Source organism: Drosophila arizonae, chromosome X (genome assembly GCF_054131065.1).
Source record: "Drosophila arizonae isolate 15081-1271.41 chromosome X, UAZ_ARI_1.0, whole genome shotgun sequence".
Classification (NCBI taxonomy): Eukaryota; Metazoa; Arthropoda; class Insecta; order Diptera; family Drosophilidae; genus Drosophila; species Drosophila arizonae.
Window position 1 is genome coordinate 2925379 of NC_142927.1, and position 16561 is coordinate 2941939.

Below are 16561 nucleotides of genomic sequence, written 5' to 3' on the forward strand. Positions count from 1 at the left end.
ATTCATGTACAGTCACGACCAAAATATATATATATTTAAAATAAAAATATCAAAATAAAATATATATATATATATACTCGATTTGTATATGAAACCCCATATAGCATCAACAATTTATTGGCACGTCGTGTAAAAAAAAAAAAAAAAAAAAAAAAAAAAACTACCATATATATATATATATCAAATACCAAAATCAAAAAATATATATACGAAAAAATACCACTTTTAGTATTTAAAAAGAATTTGAATTTCTATATGCAAGATATTTTTTGCGCGCTTTTGCAGCTCTTTAAAAGAATTTTCATTGTTTAGTTTACTAATTCTAATTATTCAGTATTTTCTATGGAATTGGAGTTTGTATTTTGAGTTGAAAACGTGTTTTTATCGAGTGCTTTGCGTTTTTTAACCACACCACGAATTACGAGTATAATACCATGTACTTTAGATTCGTTCGTTCAATTCAACTTAACTTTTTGGTTGCTTACTTACAGTGCGTGTCTTTAATCTTAAGATCCTAAGTTCATCTCTTGTTTCGTTTTGTTTTGTGATTGTGCTTTCAGTTGCCAACTGCTTTAACTGCGCCTTGGCCAAATTTTGTGTTTCATACTCCATGTTAAATGTAATTTTTTGTCATTCAATATGTCAGAGCTCTAAAAATTAATAAACAAAAAAAAAAAATAATAATAATAATAATTATTAAGGGCCAATAGAGCAAAGTTTGCAAATGTTCGAATTCGTAAAAGAAAACTTTATAATATATTGGCAACAATTTATTTATGTTGTTTATAATTTTTTTGCAAGCAAGAAAACTTACCAAACGAGTTCTAATATTATTCTGCGTTCAAAATACTAAAAAAATACCAAAGCAGATAGACAGTTCAAGTTATGTTTATAATAAATATATACATATACATAATCTATCCTACGTATTACCTTAACATATATTGAATTCTATAATATCTCTAATAATAATAGATAACATAAAAGAAACTAAGAAGAAGCAGATATATCTAACACGTTTTTTTGGCGTCTTTTTTTCGCTTCTCCAACATGATGTATTTTCTTTTATGCTCTCTTTTTTCTTATATCAAACTACACACACACAAACACACACATACACACATATGTTTATGGTGTTTCGTTCTCTTTTTTATGCTTCTTTCGATAACAAATATATATCGTATATATATCGTATATCGTATATGAACGTTAACTGCACCACGTTTTGCCGCCCGCAATCCACCTACAACTGCAACCAAAAAAAAAAAAAAAAAAAACCAAAAACAAAAAAATACCAAACATCAACAACAAACAACAAAAATGTTTCTAGATACTAACGCAAGAGGATTGGAACGTTGTCCTATTCAATGGCATGGAAAAGACAAGTCATTGGGCCGCATTGTATTTTGTGGCTCTAATGACTTTTGGCAATTACGTGCTGTTTAATTTATTGGTCGCCATTTTGGTTGAGGGATTCAGTTCAGAGGTAGAGTTTTGCCAACATCAACTAATTTTGAAAAAATACTAACAAAGCTACTGAAAGCTTCTTTTCAAATACTTCTCAAAAATTTTCTAAATTTTACTTTCCATTTCTATGGCCAAATTGGTCATCGTTTCACTAGCTTCATTCACTAAATGACCTTTAGTCGAAACGATAGCCAGGTCAAATTTATCGATAAACTCTTCAATTGGTCTCTAAAATTGATAAGTTCTACTATATTTTGATTTTTATACTAAAACTTGCTTTCTCACTTAAGCTCTCAAGTAAATTTAAATTCTCTAACTTATCGATAAATGATCGATTTCGAGTAACTTAACCATATTTCAATTCTTGCTGTCTTTTATGTTTTTCTATTCTTCTAAAATTCTAAATTTCACTTAAATTTATATCGATAACCAATCGATAATCGATTAACAACGAAGCTAACAAAACAATGTTTCAATTATTGCTCTAAATTTACCATTCTTTAAGTTTCGATAAGCTATCAATAAATCAAAAGTTCAAGAAGTTTGATCTACTATATAATTGAGACAATGTCTTGAAGCGAACATGATAGTTTGCAAAACGCTAGACAGCAACGATAACGATAACGATTACGTTGACGAAAAAGTCTAATTTTGAAATTTTGATTCCCTCAGCGAAATGAACGTCGCGAACGCGAACAACGTGAATTGGTTAAGAAACTGCGTGAAGAAACATTGGCCGAAAATTATAGCGATGGTATGTACGATGAATCACGCAGCGAAGCGGATTCATCGACCACAAACGATAGTTACTACGAGGTACGCAATCGCTGGCGCAGTGCCGAGGATGTGCGCAAGGTAAGTGCAAAAGAGAAACGAATCGAAAAGAGAGAGAGAGCGAATGCTAAAGCTCGACTCTGTGACACGCACTGACTGTGAGAGCGACTGAGATAGCATGCACGTCAGTGTGAGTGCGTTGAGTGCGTGCCAATGAATGTGAGTGAATGTGGGTGAGTGCGTGTACCGTTAAGAGTCCATCACGGTATGTATCCGTAGTGTATTGTTGAAATATCAGCATTCATGGTCGAATGTTATCGCTCATCGTTTATCGTCTATCGCCACTTTAGCAGCTGCAGGAGTCAGCCGAGCTGAACATCGAAGCCAAGAACAACATTCATCGCCAGCGTCTGCTGCAGCCCATCCAGGACTATCAAATCAACGAGCTGCCCGCCCAAGGCGCCAGCTCTGCGTCGCTGGGCAATGCCGGCGACAAGGAGGGCGAAGCCAAGCCCCGCGGCGGCCTCAAAAAGGTAAGTGACACGCTCGACTTCTAGTCAGCAGAAGAAGCAGAACGCCCCAACCCAAACGCCCTCCACTTGTACGACAGACATACTCGATCAAGGAGCGACGCAACGAGGCGCCACGAATATCGAAAATGCGTCTCATACGCGATCCACCGCTCATCACAACTACAGCGGCCACGCCCCAAGATTCGCCAAGCACCACGATGGAGCCGGGCATGAGTTTTCGCCAATGGGGCGACATGGAGGTGAGTTACCCCAAACCAAGAAAGCAATATATTATGCTATTAACTATAATCTTTAGCTAAAATTTAAATTGCTTGTTATCGATAAGAATCGATTTTAAGGGTTTTCAAACATAGCTCGACTCGAGATACAGATATATAATTTGGCATATAGATTCGTGTTGAGTACACACTGATATACAATTTTTTGGTTAGCTAATGGCTATGAACATCCAAATTTCTCAAAATTGGGACTTGGTTACTCGAACATAAGTGAAGCACTACATAAAATACATACATCAATCACACATCTACAATGTTTTATTTTTGGAATACCTATACTAAATCTGCTCTTAACTTAACTTAACAATCACATCAATTTTGGTGTATAGATAGATTTCTGCTAGTTAATACAGCTAAGGTGAATTCCTATATAACAAGCAAGAAAGCTCTAGTCGAGACTGCTCGACTAGGAAATCTCCTAAGCCCTTCGAAGAATTGATATTTCACAATAGTTCTTCGCGTCTTTCTGCTTACACAAGAAACACACACACACGCAGAAAAACATAGGGATGCAAGCATACCGAGAGTAGTTAGCGATTTTTAGAGACAAGCTCGATATGCGCGTGATATATACTGACCTAGGAATAAAATTTTAGGTCTCTAGCTCTTATATCGGCGGAGATCGGCGCGTTCATACATAGGGACGGACGGACGGACAGATAGACTGACAGGGCAAAATCGACTTAGGTTGTCGCCCTGATCAAGTATATATATTCTCTGTGAGGTCTACCACGCCTCCTTCCGTCTGTTACATACTTTTAGCAAAACCATTATACCCTGATTTCCCATTTTCAATGGTTTTTCTCCTTCATATTGACTGATTTTTTTTGTCTGTGCCACAGCCCGTGCCGCCGTCGCCGTCGCTGCTGAAGCCACCGAACATTTTCAGCGGCGGGCAGCGGGTTCTGGACGAGGGCATCCCGGCCATAGATCTCATACCGCCATCGCCGGTGCTGGCGCACAAGCCGCTCAACATACTGAATGCCAGCCAGCTGCAGGGGCATGCGGGCTCTGTGGGTGGCCTGGGTGGGGCAGGAGTTGGCGCGGGCATTGGTGCTGGTGGTGGTGGAGGGAGCGGAGCAGGTGGCGTTGGCGGTGCTGCGACTGGGCTCAGCGGTGCTGCCGCTGGCAGCTCCAGCCTGTCCAGCGGGAGCAGCAATCAGCTGAGCAGCCTGCTGCCCAGCGCCCTGGCCAGCAGCATGCACAGCGTCATCATCGACGACATCTCGAAGAATTCCAGCACGAGTGCCGCAGCCACGCCCATCTATGTGCCCACCATATCGTCGGTGGCATCGACGCTGCAGCCGCCGACCGAGAGCCACAGCCACAGCCTGAATCTATCCGAATTGTCACTCAGCTCAGCTGTGGGCGGCGCCGGTGGCAGCATCGGCTCGACCAGCTCCTCCAGCGAACGTCTGCCGCTGGCGCCACCGAGCAGCTTCAAGCAGCGCTTCCGTCGCTCCAGCTCCAAGAAGCGGCCCAGCCCACACCCACAGCGCCCCGACGAGCAGCACCTGGCCGACGAGGAGGAGCCGCAGCTGAACAACGGCAGCGGCGACAACAGCTACCTGCTGCGCAGCAGCCCGGTGCCAGCAATGGGCATGGCAGCCGGCGGCACAGGGGCCAAGGACACGAACCGCCTGAGTCCACAGAACTCGATTCGCCGGCTCTCCAACACGCTGAGCATTGGCAGCGGCCCGGGCAGCCGACGCGCCTCGGCGTGCATCTTCAACTCGCAGGTGTATCAGAACCTCAACCAGCCGCCGAAGCTGAGGGCGGGCGCGGGCCAGCGGCGCATGAGCTCCATTGAGCTGGCCTTCAGCAAGACGTCGCACCTGAATCTGCACAATCTGGAGGCGAATCGCAAGTCGTTGTCCTACACCAACTCGAAGATCGACCTGGACAAATGGCAAAAGTCCTACATGACGCTCAACGAACCGGACATGCTGCAACAGTACATGGAGGCGCGCGACAAGCGCAAGAACTCCATCAGCCACTACAATCTGAAGAAGCGCCTCGAGGAGAAGGAGCTGCAACAGCTACAGCAGCTGCACCAGCAGCAACTGCAACAGCAGCAGCAGCAACAGCAGCAGCCACAGCAACTGGAGTCCCAGCTGCCGCCGCAGCAGCTGGCCAAGGAGCTGCAGCTGCTGTCCATGCAACGACATTCCATGGTGCCGTGCGGCTCTAGCGGGGAGCACGTCTCGAAGCTCAAGATGGTCATACAGCGTCTGACGCCAAAGCACTTTACCGCCGAGCGTGAGTCCTACTCCATGTACATCTTTCCGGAGGACAACAGGTGCGTCGCCCAACTAGTTGTGCTGCAGCTAAAGCTGATTTTGCATTAAGCTTAAAGTGAGCTTTCAGACATCTTGAGCAAGCTTTAAAATAGCTTTAAGTTAGTATCAAGCGAATTTTCGAAAGAGCTGAAATTAGTTTTCTGTGAGGCACGCAGAGCTTTAAGTCATTTTTAAGCCAGCATTAGTTGAGCTGTTAGGTCGCAGGCTATGCTCTCGTTTTCGCAAAAGCTTCAAGTGAGCTTATATGCGCTTAAAGTGAGCTTTATGTATGTCACACTCTCAGCGAACTTCAAAGAGCTTGGGCTTAACAGAGCTTTAAGCAAGCTCAAGCACGTGATGTCAGCTAATCTATCAAAATGCAATGAGCTTGAAGCTTTAATGCCAATTAAGATGAGTGAATGAGAATTAACCCAGCTTCAATAAGCTGTAGCTGTAAACCAATTTCAATTGAAATTACGATGAAGCTCACCCCAAAGCTTAGGCAAAGCTTGAAGTAAATTTTAGACATATTTTCAACTGAAATCTTAAAGCTCAAAAGCATATTTTCCTTTTACATCTTGTAAAAACCTAAGCAAAGCTTTAATATAGACAATTAAGTTAAAAGCTCTTACTTACTTTTATTGCAGTTAAGCTTTCATCAGCATTGCCTTAAAGTCGTATAAATAAAGAACTCGAAACACATTTCCCATTCCCATTCAATACATCAACAGCTAGAAATTTGCGTCTCCCATTTAACAGATTTCCAATTGACTTCTGCCAAAGCAACAGAAGTCAAGTGCACTTCAGACTGTCGCACGTTTCACAGTTCGATTTCATTTTCAATTTTCATTCGTGAGCTGTGCATCGGCAAAACTGTAATTCAATTATACAACTTTGTTGCAATTGGAGCTGATGTCCCTTCCTCTATTTCTTTCTTTCTCTTTCTCTTTCTCCTTCTCTTGCTGTGTGTTTGTGTTTGCCAACAGGTTCCGGCAGATCTGCACGTGGTTCGTGAACCAAAAGTGGTTCGACAATGTTGTGCTGCTCTTTATAGCGCTCAACTGCATAACTCTAGCCATGGAAAGACCAAACATCCCTCCAAACAGCACCGAACGAGTGTTCCTAGCAACAGCCAACTACGTGTTCACCGTCGTCTTTACTGTCGAAATGTTCATTAAGGTAAGTTCATGCCAGTTCAACTAGTTCACCAACAGTAACAGTACACTCAGCGAAAAGTAGTATAGACTAGAGCTATAGAGTTGGTATATGATATTGTATGGTATGATATATGATATATGATATATGATATATGATATATGATATATGATATATGATATATGATATATGATATATGATATATGATATATGATATATGATATATGATATATGATATATGATATATGATATATGATATATGATATATGATATATAATACTCTATTCCAAATAAAATCTCTGTTGAGTTACAATATCCTCTGTCCTAGCAATTTCGCTCAGTGTATTGTGCATTTTGCAATTCGTAATTGAATTTTGGGTATTTATGAAGTCTGATTGCATTCGCAGGTAGTTGCCACGGGCATGTTTTATGGCCCGGATGCATATTTCACGTCCGGCTGGAATATAATGGATGGATCTTTGGTTACAATTTCGATAATTGATTTGTTAATGTCATTGATTAGCGAGTCGAGCCCGAGGATATTTGGGATTTTAAGGGTAAGTTTGTAGGTGGGCCGGCGTGGCAAATCTAAAAACGTGGCATTGAAATGCCATCAGCGACTGCTACATGCCACATGCCACTTGCCACTTGCCACTTGCCACATGCCACATGCAGCATGCAACTGAATGCAGCGCCCAACAAATGTGCGAGCCACTAATTCAACAACTCGAACCACGCACCACGCAAAATATTAAAAAAATGAAAAAAAAAAACAAGTTCAAATGCGGAATCATAAAAAAAAAAAAGAAAATCTAGAAAAGCTCTAGCAATTGCTCGCTCGCTCGCTCGCTCGTTCGCCCGCTCTCTCGCTCTTGCTCTCTTTCTATCTCTCTATCTTTCTCTCTTTAGCTAACTATGTTTCTTACATTGCTATCGCTATCTCTGTCTAACGCACACATCTTTCGTCTCGTCTCGCCGTAAAGTGCACACAAATCTTCTATCTCAACAACTCTATTCTATCATTCTCTGAAACTTTATCTCTTTCTATCTGTCTATCTCATTCTCTCTCTCTCTCTCTCTAAATATATATATATATACCTCTGTATTTATATATATCTATGTCTCTATTGTATTTGAATTGGGTATTCGTATCTTAATCTTAACATTAATCAAAAAACAAAACCAATCTGCAGGTAAATTCTCGCTGCTATATCATTTAATGGCAAATCCAATATCTAAAACATTAATCCAATTTATTTGTCTTTGTGTGTGTGTGTGTGTATGTAGAGTCCCCCAAGAACTGTTAATACCCATTCCAAATATGTTAAACGTTGGCCTCACTTTCATGCTATAACTCGTTGTATATGTAAATAGATCTATATTTCATTACGATACGAATTGCATTGCTCTACAACTTTGTCATGCCTCAGCCCCGCACAACTTTCGCTTATAAATTCTACATAGCCTCACATTATGTACGTTTACTTATCGGAGCTGTAAAGTCAATTACAGTCGGCCCTCAAACTGGCTAGGAGGATTATACGAATCTATTGGCTTCTGGAACAACTTTGAAACCCTTTTATATTATCTATTATAATCTAGAATAGAGTTTACGGCTCCGATATTTGCGAACTATCACTGTCATTAACTAAATTTGCTTTTAGTATTACTTTGACATGCATTGCAATCACTGTTCTATTCCCATTTGTTTCATTCTTTTCAGCACATATTTCAATTAAATCCCTTGGCAGTTATAGCCTCATATCTCCCATAAGAAATGCCATAGTTCCGTTTCTATTTGTTCCATATCATTGTTTTTAGTCCAAAACTCCATACTCCTCTAGGCTATTATCGCCCTATTATTACCTTTTAATCGTTTTGTTGGAATACTCCAATTTCTTGTGTTTCCAGTTTCTAAGCGTGTTATATAATTGTTTATAGCCCGATTAATATCGCCCTCCATGGCTATCGGCTAATTATAATCAATATCACTTCACATTTATATATCCAATTCCACTCGTTTCATTTTGCACTCCTTTCATATTCAGGCTTAAACTTGACCATTATCATTCCATTATATTTTTCTCGCATTTCATTGTCATCCGTTCCAATCGCTTTTTCCCAATTCCATTCGTTCCTGACCAAAAATCACAGTTATACATCACATTGTTGTTTCAGCTTTTAAATTGCACATATGTACATACAGCTTACAGTACTTTTGTCCCGATCATGTTCCATTTCCACTCATTCCATGCCATTGTTCCGCAAATGTCATTGTCATAACCTAGCCTTTTGCTGTGCAAACCACTGTTCTTTGGAATACCTAGTCGTTTGATTGCTAGAGTGTTCCAAATTCCATTCGTTTCCCTTCAATATATATGTATATATTCCCCTGTAAAGCTCCAGTAGCTAAAGTCTATGCTAGCATACAAGTGTTCCATTATCATGTTGCTTTGCCTTGTTCAGTTCTTTTGTGTTGTTCCCATTCCACTCGTTTCAGTTGCTATGACCGCTTCACGAAGTGATGCGCCAACGATTCGTTGTACTTCAACGAAATCCGAAAAGAGATTAACTGCAATCGAACTAATACTGATCCAATGCATGTTCCAAACCCAATTGTTGTTCGCAGGTGTTTCGTCTACTTCGTTCCCTACGGCCGCTGCGTGTGATCAACCGAGCGCCGGGTCTGAAACTAGTCGTTCAAACGCTCTTATCATCCCTGCGTCCCATCGGGAACATCGTGCTGATCTGTTGCACCTTCTTCATCATCTTTGGCATCCTCGGCGTCCAGCTGTTCAAGGGCACCTTCTTCTACTGCGAGGGCGAGAACATTAAGAACGTACGAAACGCCGACGAGTGCCGTCGCATACCGGGCAACGTCTGGACGAATCGCAAATACAATTTCGATGACCTCGGCAAGGCGCTGATGTCCCTCTTCGTGCTCAGCTCCCGCGACGGCTGGGTGAACATCATGTACACGGGCCTCGATGCCGTCGGCGTCGACCAACAGCCGATCGTCAACTACAACGAGTGGCGGCTACTGTACTTCATAGCGTTCATATTGCTGGTCGGCTTCTTTGTGCTGAACATGTTTGTGGGCGTGGTGGTGGAGAACTTCCACCGTTGCCGCGAAGAGCAAGAGAAGGAGGAGAAGATCCGGCGAGCCGCCAAGCGAGCGCTCCAAATGGAAAAGAAGCGCCGGCGCATGCACGAGCCGCCCTACTACACCAACTACTCGCCCACCCGAATGTTCGTGCACAACGTGGTCACATCGAAGTACTTCGACCTGGCCATAGCCGCCGTCATCGGGCTGAATGTGGTTACGATGGCCATGGAGTACTACAAGATGCCCATTCCGCTGCAATACGCGCTGAAGATCTTCAACTACTTCTTCACGGCCGTCTTCATACTGGAGGCGAACATGAAGCTGGTGGCACTGGGCTGGCGGCTGTACCTGAAGGATCGCTGGAATCAGCTGGACGTGGGCATTGTTCTGCTCTCGATCGTGGGCATTGTCCTCGAGGAGCTGGAGACGAACATCATCCCCATTAACCCGACGATAATACGCGTGATGCGCGTGCTGCGCATCGCCCGCGTCCTCAAGCTACTGAAGATGGCGAAGGGCATACGAGCACTACTGGACACCGTCATGCAGGCCCTGCCCCAGGTGGGCAACTTGGGGCTGCTCTTCTTCCTGCTGTTCTTCATATTTGCGGCGCTGGGCGTGGAGCTGTTTGGCCGGCTCGAGTGCTCCGACGAGATACCCTGCCAGGGACTTGGCGAGCATGCGCACTTCGCCAACTTTGGCATGGCTTTCCTCACATTGTTTCGCGTAGCGACTGGCGACAACTGGAACGGCATCATGAAGGACACGCTGAGGGATAACTGCGATGACGCCGCCGATTGCGTGCGCAATTGCTGCGTCAGCTCATTTATTGCTCCCATATTCTTTGTGATATTCGTTCTTATGGCGCAATTCGTTTTAGTGAACGTCGTCGTGGCTGTTTTGATGAAACATCTCGAGGAGAGCCACAAGCAAATGGAAGACGAGCTCGACATGGAGGTGGAGCTGGAGCGCGAGCTGGTGCGCGAACAGGAGTTTGCCCAGGAGCAAAAACTGTGCCAGCAGCTGGCGGAGGCGCAGGCCAAGCTGCCCGCACCGCCCAGACCCCTGGCCAAGGTCAAATCCCTGCCCAAGAACTTCATCTACAGCACACCCTCCCTGGACAAGAAGTTCCCGAGCGTCAGTCTCACTGGCAGCACCGCCAACAACATTGCCGCCGGCGCTGGCCAGCGGCGTCAGACCGTGCAATACTTCAACCAGCAGCAGCAACAGCAACACCTGCAACAGCAGCAGCAGCACCAGCAGCAGCTGCAGCAGCAGCAGCCACATCAACAGCAACAGCGACAGCAGCACCATCTGAGCCTGGCTGAGATGGGCAGCGCGCTGACGCCTCAGAGCTTGAGCGCACGGTTGGGGGAGCCCTTCGGCGGCGCTATGACGGCAGCTGGAAGCGGTCCGGGCTCCGAGCTGCTGGGCTTGCAGCTGCCGCCATTGGGCCGCCGCGGGCGACGCGCCTCCGCCGCCGCCGGGTTCCGTAAGCGCGGCGTGCTGTCCAAGGAGCGATCGCTCGACGAGCAGGCCATCAGGCGACGCAACCTGGAGGCGAAGCGCACCAGTTGCGACTCGTTGCCTTGGGGCGGCGATGCGCTCGACTATAGGCGTGGCACCATCTTCGAGAGCCTCGAATCGGATCCCGCCTCCAGCTATGACCTGGACGTGCGCAGCATACGCAGCGCTGATGTCCCCAGGCCGCGCGACGACGACGAGTCGCTGGAGCCGCTGGCTGTGGTCAGTGCTCTAGTCCAGCCAACGGCAACGCCATCGTCGCCCCCCATAACAACAGCCACGCCCACGCCCACGCCCACGCCCTCGCCAACGCCAACATCAACGTCTATGCCCCAGCCCCAGTCCCAGCCCCAGTCACAGTCACAGCCACAACAGCAGCATCCGCGTCGACCCTTTGGCTGGTCACAGTCGGTGGATCAGGGCTGCCTGCTGGGCCCCGGCGGACGCAGCAGCTTGCTGCTCTCGGTGCCACGTTCGATGCCCCCTCGCAGTCGCAGCGGCAGCACGAAGCAGCTCTTCAAGCAGCAGGCGCTCGATGAGGACGCCGACATGGATGAGAACTCGCTGCTGTTGCCCGCCACGCATCTGGCAGCAACTGTTGCTCCCAGCTCGGAGCACCCAACGGCAACAGCAACAGCAGCGGCAGCGGCAGCGGCAGCAGCAGCGAGCGACGTTGACGGCGACAGCGATGCCGTCGACGTCAGCAGCGCAGCGGGCCTAAGCAAATCCGATTCAGCGGACATCATGCGCATCATCAGCGAGCGCAGACGCATGGATCAGCGGGATCAGTGCGGGAACGAGGACAGCGACTACAATGAGCTGCTCCTGGTCAAGTCGCCGCAATCCTCAACGGACTAAGCCCTCGGGAGAGAGAGAGAAAGAGAGAGAGGTGTCTCTGTCGCTCTCTTGCAGTCTCTCCCTCCTCTCTCTGTCTGTCACTCTGTCATCCAATCATCATAACTTGAAGCAGGCTTACTATAAGTAGTTTTAAGCACTATCGATAAACGATAACACGACAACACAAAGCTCGCCTGTTAGCATAAGCATACTATAGCCATATCCCCCCACCTCACACACATTCTCTCCGTCACTCAACCGCACACAGGCTTGCTGAGAGTGTGTTTTATGCGCATTTTGGTGTTATCGATAAACGATAACGAAATATCAAGAGGCAAGCCTGTACACCTGTTATATACTTATGTTTATCTCACTCGATCACGCACTCCTATTGTAGAGAGACACACACACACAAATTATGGAGGGCTCCAATGAAACTTCAATAATCGATAACACAGGGCTGATTTTGTACAGCTTTCTCAATCTCACCAAAAGAGCATTTCATGTGCATTTAGGCATTATCCATACATCGATAGGACAAGTAACCCAATCAGTGTCCATTGCTCTTTCTTTTTCTAAATTTCACATTATCGTTAAATCGATAAATCGATAACACATAGCAAGTCTGTGCTAGTAGCTGCTCTCCCTCTCTCACAGGCTCTCGCTAATGTACAGGCTTGCTAGCAGAGAGTTCCATGCGCATTTAAGTATTTTCGATAAATCGATAACACATTGATAGTATAAACAGAAGCAAGCCTGTTAGCATACACTCTCTACCCCACACTTACTTTCGTAACTATAACTTTAGGGAATTTTCCAAGTGGTCAGTTTGAAGATGGCAAAAAAAAAATCGAAAAAAAGAAGAAAGAAAAGAAGAAAAAGAAACTAAAACGTTAGCTTTTAGCCAATTACGATTAACGATTAACGATAAACATTACTCACTAGCGTTTAGGTGTTTAACTGTAACTATAACTGTAACTGTAACTATACAAATTAACTATAACGATAACGATTACAATTACGATAACTACTCATCGAGCGTTCTCTACAAAAACAAAGCAAAGCAAAACAACAAATGGTCAACTGTTTTTAGTGCAATCTACGGTTTTCATAAGTTTAGCGAAAACAAAACAAAATTTTAAAAGAAAAAATACTACAAATATACTTAAAAAGATGAAAATACTAAACAAAAATCAATCGTTGCTTAGAGCGTTTTCCGTTTCAACCACAAAATGGATGAAAAAATAAGAAAAACCAAAAGCTGATTTATGATGATTATATAGAACTAAATGTATGTATATATATACACATATATAAATATATATATATATATATAGAAGAGTTATATACACAGTTATACACTACTATATATATATATATATATATACATATATGTATGAATATTGTGAGCAGAAATATATATATATATATAAATATATATACTGAAAAAAAATCATCAACTCTGTGATTAGCTCTTAAAGTTTAAATGGATTTATATAAAATGAAGAAGAAGAAGAAGAAGCAAAAACAATTAAAGTACTTGAGTATGTATATAGAGCATCTTATATATATATATATATATACATATATATACATATACTATATGTGTTGTCTGGTATTTTATGTAGTCTAGTACTATTATTGCTGCAGTATTCAGTATAAATACACACACAAATGGATAAGCAATAGAAAATGATTTTTTTGTAGCTCGTTAAGATGGTAAAAACTAACTTTAAGCACAACACACACGAAACATACTAAAATACCAACAGAAAGAAACCGGAAATACCATGCAAATACCGAAATGTTGCCCCTTTGTGCGTAAAACCAAATAATTGATGTAACAAATACATATACGAATTTACATAGGTACTTAACACACATACACACACACAGCAGCAGCAACTACTAGCGTTGCTCATTTTAGACAATCTTTCGTACACCTCTAGCGCGCTATCCTTCTGGCCTTTATCCTAGCGCAGTCTCAATTCTCGCTCATTTACATACAAATTGTGCCAAAAATACAAAAATAACAAGAAAATACTTTAAAAATACTAAGAACACACACACACACAGAGAGTAAGGGTAATTAGTGTATGTTAAATTCTTTGAGTAGTTCAAAACGAAGAGCTCGGTAACTATTAAAATTAAAAGAAAAAAATACTAAATTATCAAAACAAAACAAAAACTGAAAGCTAACTAATATAAAAAACATTAAAATAATAAAAAAATACCAGAAATTCCAGAAAAACTATGAAAATTGGAAAAATACATAGCCAAAAAATACCTAAAGTACGCAAACAAATTAACAATATTGAAAAACAAAATCAGCGCAACACACACACAATAAAAAATTAAAAAAAAAAATAAATAAATAAATAATTGAAAAAATACTGCAAGTTACCCAAGAAAATACTACAAAGAAAAGCTGGCTTAGAAAACCCGAAGCAGACTACAAATATATATATTTTTTTCTTAGTGTAGCTTCAACAAAACGTAGAATCAACCTTGTTGTCTGTATATATATACATATATGTACACGTATATGAGTATATATACATAGTAAGCCAACTTCAAATTGATAAACCGAAGAACTTTATGGCGTAGCATTTATAAAAAGTAGTAGAAATTTACAATACAAAAAAAAAAAAAAAAAAACAACAAAAATACTGTAGCAATTGCTACCTATGTAGATTATATAGTATATATAGGTTATATATACATATATATATATATATATATGTGTGTATATATATAATGTGACTCTATCAACGAATTACCATAGCTAAGCCAAAAGGAAGAAAGAAAGTTAGCTAAACTCTTTTAAGACAAGTTCTTAAAGAGAGTGAGGAAACACTTGAACTTAGAAATGTAGAAAGGAAAACTGTCAATTTAATAGCATGATCTGTAAGACGCGTCGCATTTGTACACTCTTTGTAAAAATCGATAAGTCGATAGTTCGATAGCCGGAAAAACCACAAATGCCCAAATTTAGAGAAACTTTTGACACAATACAACACCTGGAACAAATCGAACTTACGAAATCCGAACAACACAAAATTTAATTATATAATAATTTCATCTGTGCCTTTCTCTATGAATATATATATACATCGATATATATATATTGAGCTCTATGTATATATATACACTAAATACAAATCATGATATATACTTAACTACTATACTATATATAATATATATACTATACTTCACATGTGCTCTTCTTTACAAACTCTTGCTCTCTCTCTTACTCATACCCTGGCTGTCAATGCGTATATCGATAATGTATCGATAACAGAATCGATGACACTACACAGAGACAGGAAACTGCTCAATCTACTTTTGTTAAGGCTTTCTCTCTCTCTCTCTCTCTATCAAATAAATCGATTATTTATCGATAGCACAGATGAGAGACTCAGCTTCTCTAACGAATTGAAGCGAACTGCTTTATCTGTAAAAATTCTTAGCAAGCAGTTTGATTAGCTGTTAAATATTTAACATGCACTATGCATGTGGCAGAGCTTTTATTGACTTTTCAGTCTCTTGTTGAATTTAAGTTTAAGATTTGATTGCCTGCAGCTTAGACTTGCCGTTAAGCTTGACACGAACTTTAGCTGTGAAGCCAAATTGTTAAACAACTCTTCAAATTACGTTATGATAGGATGTGATGCTAATATGAATAACAGACGAACACACACACACACAGAGAGACAATCTCTCGATCGTCCTTCCGTCATTCTCTCTCTCTCTCTCTCACTCAAATACTGTTTTTAGTCCCATCTGCCTCTGTTTGACATTTGTTAGCTAAACAAAAACTATTAAAAAAAAAAAGAAAAAAGAAAAGCATAACTTTTTTTTTGTCTTGTTGATTAATAATTAGGTAAAGAGCCAGTAAAAAATTAGACAAAAATTTAATAAGAAAAATAGAAATTTGAATTTAAAAAGAAAAGAAACATATATACATATATAAATTTGCTTTTAGCCAAAACAAATAATCAAAAAAGAAAAAACAATTAATTATGTAAATGTTGAAAAAAAAAACCAAGTGAAATAATAAACAAAAAGTGAGTAACAAAAATTGAGCACTTTTTCCAGCCTGTCCCTAGCCTAGTTATAAAAAAGAAGTAATAACCAAATAAATAAAACACGAAAACAGTTAAAACGGTAAACAAAATCATTTGAGAACATAAATAAATAATTAAATAAGAATTACATAGTTGTAAAATATGGTTGAAACTACCACAGAAATCGCTCTACATATGCCTCCAAAACACACATACACACACACACACACACACATACATACATACACACACACATATTTAAATATGTATATAAGCAAAACAAAGAGCATTATGAATTAAACAGAAATTTTGAAAAGAATTCTTGAGCGTTTGTCGATTTTATTTATTGCGCAAGTGGCGCCATCTGCCGCAAGGCGGCGGCAGCTTGCACTGCTTTGCACCGCTTGCAAGCAGTGGAACCTGCAGACAGCATCGGGCACTCCACTTAAATTGCTTTGTCAACTGTCGTTACAGTCCAGCTGAATGACGGATGTTTGTTTAGTACGTACATAGCATACCCTGTAAGTATTACAAACAGGGT

The 16561-nt window shown here is 41.7% G+C and overlaps 1 protein-coding gene across 15 annotated transcripts in view; it reads left to right on the forward strand.

Moving 5' to 3' along the window:
• Positions 1-16034, forward strand: part of Ca-alpha1T (Ca[2+]-channel protein alpha[[1]] subunit T) — a 63923-nt gene extending 47889 nt beyond the window's left edge. For 8 of the 15 annotated variants that reach the window (XM_089476033.1, XM_018016286.2, XM_089476031.1 and 5 more), the window contains 8 exons: positions 1331-1486; positions 2140-2322; positions 2592-2774; positions 2852-3013; positions 3895-5351; positions 6318-6510; positions 6894-7043; positions 9116-16034. In XM_089476033.1, coding sequence (XP_089332159.1) covers positions 1331-1486; positions 2140-2322; positions 2592-2774; positions 2852-3013; positions 3895-5351; positions 6318-6510; positions 6894-7043; positions 9116-11974 — 5343 coding nt within the window. In that variant the 3' untranslated portion in view covers positions 11975-16034. The remainder of the gene's footprint in view (positions 1-1330; positions 1487-2139; positions 2323-2591; positions 2775-2851; positions 3014-3894; positions 5352-6317; positions 6511-6893; positions 7044-9115) is intronic. The other 7 variants (XM_089476034.1, XM_089476029.1, XM_089476038.1 and 4 more) reach the window with 1 other exon arrangement.
• Positions 16035-16561: the final 527 nt, after the last annotated feature.